At 40.4% G+C, this 8,496-nt stretch overlaps 1 protein-coding gene across 1 annotated transcript; it reads right to left on the bottom strand.

The window, feature by feature from the left end:
- Nucleotides 1-1,818: 1,818 nt before the first annotated feature.
- or56a1.L (olfactory receptor family 56 subfamily A member 1 L homeolog) lies at nucleotides 1,819-3,398 on the bottom strand (the record flags this gene model as incomplete). The annotated part of the gene is made up of 1 exon (XM_018247829.2): nucleotides 1,819-3,398. A coding segment is annotated over one exon (993 nt), but the record flags the coding sequence as incomplete, so codon positions are not given.
- Between the last annotated feature and the right edge of the window lie 5,098 nt (nucleotides 3,399-8,496).

The following is an 8,496-nucleotide window of genomic DNA, read 5'->3' as shown; positions in this document are numbered from 1 at the left end:
GGGATGGTGGGGACGTCCGCAGCCTCTTCCCTAAGAGTTGGCAAACACTTCCATACATGTGTGTCATTTTATTTGGCGTCGTGCTTCTGATGTAATCGCATTTGGCACGAAATCCAAATATTTAAAGGCACCTTGTCCATTTTCCCTTGCCCAACATAGGTCTATTGTAAATAGTTCCTGAGTGCGCATCTAATCTGATTCTTTGTTGCTTGACCTCTGCCTGTCCTTGACCACTGCTGTATATCACTGCCTGAACCAACCTTCGATCATTACTGACTACTCTTTTGTATTCCGATTCTGTACTTTGCTGACTGACTGGTTATTGACCTCAGGCCGATCCACCACTACACTTACACTTTCTCTGTTCCTACTGTCACATGTTCTGGTTCCCTTATCTGCCCAGAACCCTCGCCTTGGTGCTCTCAATTTAAGACCTGGAGGCATCTGAGTAGCAAGGGGCATGAAAGGCAAAAGTCTTAGGCAGAAGCATGAGCCGTGACCAGAACCTTGGTAAATACTGAATACATTGGAAATACTGAACGTGACAGCTTTCCTACCGCTGACATCAGACTAACCGACCTATAGTTTTGAGGCTGAGAACGGGATCCCTTTTTGAATAGAGGCACCACATTAGCAATTGACCAGTCTCTCTGCACTATGTCAGACCTCAAGGAATCCTAGGAAATTAAATAAAGAGGTTTGGCAATCACAGAGCTAAGATCTCTAAGAACCCTGGGATGAATACCATCTGGCCCCGGACCTTTGTTAATCTTAAAGGAATTGTTCAGTGTAAAAATAAAAACTGGGTAAATAAATAGGCTGTGCAAAATAAAAAATGTATCTAATATAGTTAATTAGGCAAAAATGTAATGTATAAAGGCTGGAGTGAGTGGATGTGTAACATAATAGCCAGAACACTACTTCCTGCTTTTCAGCTCTCTAACTCTGAGTTAGTCAGTGACTATAAGGGGGGCCACATGGGACATAACTGTTCAGTGAGTTTGTAATTGATCCTCAGCATTCAGCTCAGATTCAAAAGTAACAGTTATGTCCCATGTGCCCCCCCTCAAGTCTGATTGGTTACTGACTGGAAACCAAAGAATTAGTGTTCTGGCTATTATGTTACACATCCAGTCACTCCAGCCGTTATAAATTATATTATTGGCTAATTAACTATATTAGATACATTTTTTATTTTGCACAGCCTATTTATTTACCCAGTTTGTTTTGTCACACTGAACTGTTTCTTTAACATGTTCTAGTTTCTTTTGAATTTCCTCATGTGTGAACCATGCATCATTAGTTGTATTACTAGAATTAGGACTTTTAAGGAGGAAACCTTCATTAGCTGCTTCCTCATTTGTGAAAACATAACAGTTCAGAATCTCTGCTTTTTCTCTGTTCTCGTCAACCAACGGACCCCCCCCCTGATATTAAAGGTCCCACCCCTTCCTGCTTCAATTTCTTACTATTTATATATTTAAAAAATAATTTTGGATTATTTTTACTCCTCGCTGCAATACCATTTTCGGTTTCAATTGCAGCTTGTCTGATAGCTTTTTATTTTATTGACCTTCTTGTACCTGTTAAACATAAGCTGTCCCAGCTAACTTGCCTTAAAAAGCCCATCTTTTCTTACCCACCTCAACACCAACACTTCTATTGAACCAAAAAGGCTTTGCTTTGTGACACTGCTGTTCCTTGCTTACAAGGGAAATATACCGCCGTGTAGATTTATTATAAAGACTTCCCATTTTTGTTCTGTGTTTAACACACTTAAAAGCATTTCCCAATTAATATGTTGCAGAGATGCCCTTATACTGGCAAAGTTTGCACAGATACAATTTAGTGTTTTAGTTCCTCCTTATAGAGTTGTCTGTCGAACATAATATAAATAGAGAGATAGCTAGATAAACAGATAGACAACCTGCCTGTAGAACAACACCAGAATGCCCAGTTTCCCAGTGTAAAATGAACAATGCTCACAACTGGCATTACATACACAACACAACACATTACTTTCATTGTTCAGCACAAGCCTGACACAACAGTTGGATAAATGGGTGACATTTATGACAATTATTTTAAATACCTGCAATAGTGTTATGAGCAAAAGAGGCACAACATGACAATTAGAGAACTTTAGGGGGTCTTGTGACAACACAGTGAAATCTTGTGGGTTTGTTTTGCAACATAAAATCCATTTAGAGCTCTGTTACCCTCAATAACTTCCATTGTCCCTTCAAAGTGGGAAAGAGATGGACTTGTTCAGAAATGTCTTTCATTTCATGTCCTTTGAATTCCTTCCTTGTTTCATCCTAAGATTTTAGGCTGAATATTTTGTGTCTCTTGTGATAATATCCAGACTGTGGTTGAGAACTGGAAGTCTATCACTGAGCACCACCCTAAGCACCAAGGTGAGGATGCACTTTAATCCTTCCTAGAAGTCTACTTATCGCTTGCCTGATCTCCTTTGTCATAACTCCATATACAAGGGGGTTCAAAGCTGGGGGTAAAAGTTGGTGCAAGAGAGAGAGCAACACATGTATGTGGCGGGGGATCTGTTGGATGGCTCGGTTGGAAACCATTGTGATGGCAATCGTGATATAAAAAAAACAAATAAGTATAAGATGGGAACTGCAAGTTCTGAAAGCTTTGAAGGCAGCAGAGCAGGAACGAGATACCACCACAACCCTTAGAACTACTAAATATGAAAAAATGATAAACAGGAGGTCTGCACCTCCCACTACAAAGAAAACCACTAAGCTGTAGATACTACTGGCTGAATAACTGCTGCAGGACAACGTTTCCACTGACATATTTTCACAGAAGCAATGAGGAATGTCTCTGAGGAAGCAGTAATCCAGACTAGCTGCTAGTAGGGGAAGAGGCAAGGAGAAGACAAGGTTCCTGATAATGATAAATGCGCTTGCTTTGGCTACCAGTTTGTTTGTAAATATAGTGGGGTAATGTAGAGGTTGGCAGATAGCAACGTATCGATCATATGCCATCACAAGAAATATAGATGACTCCATAGATGACCATAAATGTATGAAGAACATCTGTGTGAAACAAGCTGCTGAGCTGATAGTATTGTCTTCATTCCAAAGGATGGTCAGGACTTTAGGAGTAGCCACTGTGCAAAGGAGCACATCTACAAATGATAACATAGCCAGGAAGTAATACATTGGCTGGTGGAGTCTTGGTTCTGCAGCAATCACAAGAAGCAGAGTCAGGTTGGACACAAGAGCAACAGAGAGGAAGAACATGAGAAGACCTGAGATGTGCCAGCTGTTTATCTCTGGGAAACAGATCAGTACAAATTCCAGAGAGGAGTTCATTCCACTACTGTAGTTCAAGGAATATTCTTCCAGGTCCAACAAACTGTCTAAAAGAAAGAAAGAGGGTTAATGAGGTGGAGGCAGTAAAAAGTGTAAGCTAAGAAGAGTCACACCAAAAAAAGTGACTGAGAATGTAAGGCTGGAGTTATAGACACAGAACTACTTACATTCATTAGCACAATGTGGGACACAACCCAATATGAATCAGTGTTACAATATAAATAATAATGTAATAAATACACTACTGAACCAATTGTGGGTCCATCCACATTCAGGTTATTCATTCAGGTCACTGTCAGGTTCTTAAAGAAGAAGGGTCTAGTTACTGGAGTAAGGCATTGGATATGAAGCCTGGGGTGTAGGTTCTGGCTATTAGTTACTAGTTTGATATAATGGGTAATCCAATATTTTTACCACCGGTGTAGCCTCCTTATCTTTTGTCCTTCATCTCCTGTATTTTATTTCCATATCACATTATTTTAAATTGCCAAAAAAAGGCACACACATATTTTACACATAGCCTTACAGGTATGGTAGCGGGGAAGAGTATGGTTGCTGTTCAGACAGGGAAGAGAATGGTAGCACAAAGTGAGGAAAAGTATGGTTGTTTAGCGTGAGGAAGAGTATAATCACACAGACAGAAAAAGAGTATGGTAGTAAGAGTGAAGACAAGTATGGTAGTACAGACAGAGGAAGCGTATGGTAGCACAAAGTGAGGATGAGTATGGTAATACAGACAGAGGAAGCGTATGGTAGCACAAAGTGAGGATGAGTAGGGTTGTTCAGACAGATGAAGGGTATGTAGTGCAAAGTGAGGGAGAGTATAATCACACAGACAGAGGAAGAGTATGGTACTAAGAGTGAAGAAGAGTATGGTAGTACAGACAGATGAAGAGTATGGTAGTAAGAGTGAGGAAGAGTATGGTAGTACAGACAGAGGAAGAGTATGGTAGTACAAAGTGAAGAAGAGTATGGTAGTACAGACAAAGGAAGAGTATGGTAGTACAGACAGATGAAGAGTATGGTAGTAAGAGTGAGGAAGAGTATGGTAGTACAGACAGAGGAAGAGTATGGTAGTACAGACAGATGAAGAGTATGGTAGTAAGAGTGAGGAAGAGTATGGTAGTACAGACAGAGGAAGAGTATGGTAGTACAAAGTGAAGAAGAGTATGGTAGTAAGAGTGAGGAAGAGTATGGTAGTATAGACAGAGGAAGAGTATGGTAATAAGAGTGAGGAAGAGTATGGTAGAACAGACAGAGGAAGAGTATGGTAGTACAAAGTGAAGAAGAGTATGGTAGTACAAAGTGAAGAAGAGTATGGTAGTAAGAGTGAGGAAGAGTATGGTAGTACAGACAGAGGAAGAGTATGGTAGTAAGAGTGAGGAAGAGTATGGTAGTACAGACAAAGGAAGAGTATGGTAGTACAAAGTGAAGAAGAGTATGGTAGTAAGAGTGAGGAAGAGTATGGTAGTACAGACAGAGGAAGAGTATGGTAGTAAGAGTGAGGAAGAGAATGGTAGTACAGACAGAGGAAGAGTATGGTAATAAGAGTGAGGAAGAGTATGGTAGTACAGACAGAGGAAGAGTATGGTAGTAAGAGTGAGGAAGAGACTGGTAGTACAGACTGAGGAAGAGTATGGTAGTACAGACAAAGGAAGAGTATGGTAGTACAAAGTGAAGAAGAGTATGGTAGTAAGAGTGAGGAAGAGTATGGTAGTATAGACAGAGGAAGAGTATGGTAATAAGAGTGAGGAAGAGTATGGTAGTACAGACAGAGGAAGAGTATGGTAGTACAAAGTGATGAAGAGTATGGTAGTAAGAGTGAGGAAGAGTATGGTAGTACAGACAGAGGAAGAGTATGGTAGTACAAAGTGATGAAGAGTATGGTAGTAAGAGTGAGGAAGAGTATGGTAGTACAGACAGAGGAAGAGTATGGTAATAAGAGTGAGGAAGAGTATGGTAGTACAGACAGAGGAAGAGTATGGTAGTACAAAGTGATGAAGAGTATGGTAGTAAGAGTGAGGAAGAGTATGGTAGTACAGACAGAGGAAGAGTATGGTAATAAGAGTGAGGAAGAGTATTGTAGTACAGACAGAGGAAGAGTATGGTAGTACAAAGTGAAGAAGAGTATGGTAGTACAGACAGAGGAAGAGTATGGTAGTACAAAGTGAAGAAGAGTATGGTAGTACAGATAGAGGAAGAGCGAGGAAGGGCTGAAGCTGATTGTAATACTGACTCATTGTTGTTGCTGCTGGTCTGTCAGATGAAAGTGTCTCTGAGCTGCTCCGGGGATTGAGCACTTTCTGGTAGAGGCTTAGGAGTCATTAGGAGAGTGTGTGTGTGTTTGGGGGGGGGGTGAGCTGAGATGGAGAATAAATTCCTAATTATAATCCATCCCTTCATTTCCTGGAGATCAGGAGTCAGACAATGTCCTCATATACTTTCTACTGTCTGTCACACAATCATTAACTCTTCCTCCTGCTGCTGCTACTGCTACATCCTCCTCCTCCTCATTATTATACACCTGCTGCTACTAGACATGAGTATAGTCTGTATATGTGTGTGTATATATATATGGGTATATGTATGTATATATGTGTGTGTGTGTGTACATATATGTATATATATAGTGGTACTTTTGCACACAGTGCTGTACAACAGAACAAGACATGAATAGAACAAAACAGGAGTCATTACAATAATAAATAGAAATACATACAAAGTACAAGAGTTCAGTGTCATAGAGACAAGAGGAAGGGGCCCCTGTCCCATAGAGCTTACAATCTAAATGGTAGGGTAACTCACAGACACAAACAGGAGGATATTAAGAAGGTGTATCAATATCAGAACTAGACCAGGAGTTATAGGAGTGCCCCACAGGGAGTGTGTGTTCTGTACCACTAGAGGGAGCTGCTTGTCTCATGAGTTTTTACTGAGCCCTTGGATCACTGAGGTGTTGCTGTAAGAGCAGTTGATTACATGTAAGTAACGCTAATCTGGGCTATCCAGACCACAGATAGTTAAGTGTCCGGCTAATGGTAATGAGCATGGGTTACATTGGACTCATCGGGATCAGGGCCTTTCGCTAAGTGGAAGTCTCCCAATAAGGTGTAGTGTAACTGTAACATACAGGCTACTGTACATAAAAATAGGAGAAAGATTGGACTCCAGGAGGTTCTTATGATGAAAACAAATGGATGGTTCATCATACAAAGAGCAAAAATGCAAGTGAGCACACGTTTACTACTGGTATGAGGATGGTGTAACAAGTCACAGAGGAGGGTGGATAGAGGAGGATTATACAGCAATTACAGATGTCACTCCCATATGTCAAATAGTCAAGTGTACATCAATTCCCTCAGGCAATACACCTTTAAGTGGTCCTGATCCCACCCAGTGGAGTGGTTAATGAGAAGAAGTCTAGTCTAACACCCTATCCGCTGTGGTCCCTTCACTAAAGGCAAACAAGGAAGCCTTGTGGGAAGCTACTCCCTGCTATTATCCTTGATGGAGCTCACAACTGCTCTTTCTATATAATCTGACTATCTCACTCTCCTAGAGAGTCTATTAAATAAACTACCCTGTGCTTATTAACCTGGTTCACGGGGTTCCCTGGTCCCCAACTTAATCACTAAAGGTTCAGGTCCCTATAGGGCGGTGGCTTTACTGGGCCTTGTTGTACCCAGACTCAATAACCAGCAGCCAAAGAGGAAGCTCCACCCTTTTCCAAATACTATATGGAAGTGTGACAGGAAGTGGTCACCCTTTGGCCAATGACTGAAATACTTAAATAGATACATAGGCTTTTACCTAGTAACTAAGGAAAAGGAATGGTAGGGATTTAAAGCCATAGGAACATAGTATAACCTATGGGTCCCTACACGTATGTGGGAATTGAACACGGACAGTCATAGAGTGAGTAGTGGGGATTTATTCCTCTTTACTGGAGTTTACTGGGGTAACCCATCTCATACCCTACTTGTGAAACCTTTGAAACCGATTTTGTTATTCTCAAGGTCAGTTTCACAGCAGAATTAGAAGTGGTGTTTCTGGTGTAAAGGTAAAGTTGTACATTAAAAAGACTATATATAAATATATATGCACAAACCCTAATACACACTCCCTCCTCTTCAACATTTTTATGTTCTAACCTAACCACACATATAATGTACATAAATAAAATCAACTACAGGTAATGGATCTGTTATCAAGAAACCTGTTATCCAGAAAGATCCAAATTACAGAAAGACTGTCTCCCATAGACTCCATTATAATCAAATAATCCAAATTTTTTAAAATGATTTCCCTTTTCTCTGCGATAATAAAACAGTCGCTTGTACTTGATCCCAACTAAGATACAATTAATCCTTATTGAAAGCAAAATCAGCTTATTGGGTTTATTTCATGTTTATATGATTTTCTAGTAGACTTAAGGTATGAAGATCCAAATGATGAAAATATACGTTATCCAGAAAACCCCAGGTCCCAGGAATTCTGGATAACAGGTCCCATACCTGTACTGAGGAGAAATGATATTGAGAAAATGACTGAAAAACTTTCACTAAAGCTAAAAACTTCCATAAAAAGAGGAATAAATATTTTTTCCCTAACAACATGCATTCACACAATTCCCCACACAATCAGATACACACGCTGCAAGTTACAGTTGCACTATGGGCAGAGAACCTCTTTCTAGCAATTGCGTTAAAGATCAGCAAATGAATCAGCTGAATTTCTTTAACCTTGGATGAATTTCAGGGGCACAACATAACTGACTGTAATGCTGAGAGAAGATCAAGAAGTCGTGGCAAGATTCTGCTCTCTAAAACCTCTGAATACCTCTAATACCAAGTTTGCCTACTGAGGACGGGACATGCTGATATGGAGAGTGCTCAGCAGGAGAGAATTACTGTAATTATGAAGCAATTCTCCTTTTTCCTGGCTACTCCATATGAGCATTACTCCTGGATCTATCCAGCCATGTCAATAACCCCAGTGAGAAAAAGTCAATAAGTAAATACACCAAATGGGATGCAAATATTTTGAATTCAGAACAAAAGGGCAAGGTGAGCCCCTGCCACAAAAGCATGATTACTGGAGACTGCCACATACAGAGAATAGTTCTTGATGGAGGTCCGAGCCGAAGACCAAGAAG

Source organism: Xenopus laevis, chromosome 2L (genome assembly GCF_017654675.1).
Source record: "Xenopus laevis strain J_2021 chromosome 2L, Xenopus_laevis_v10.1, whole genome shotgun sequence".
Lineage (NCBI taxonomy): Eukaryota > Metazoa > Chordata > Amphibia > Anura > Pipidae > Xenopus > Xenopus laevis.
The sequence above is the reverse complement of the archived record's forward strand: the minus strand, read 5'-3'. Positions and strand labels throughout refer to the sequence as shown.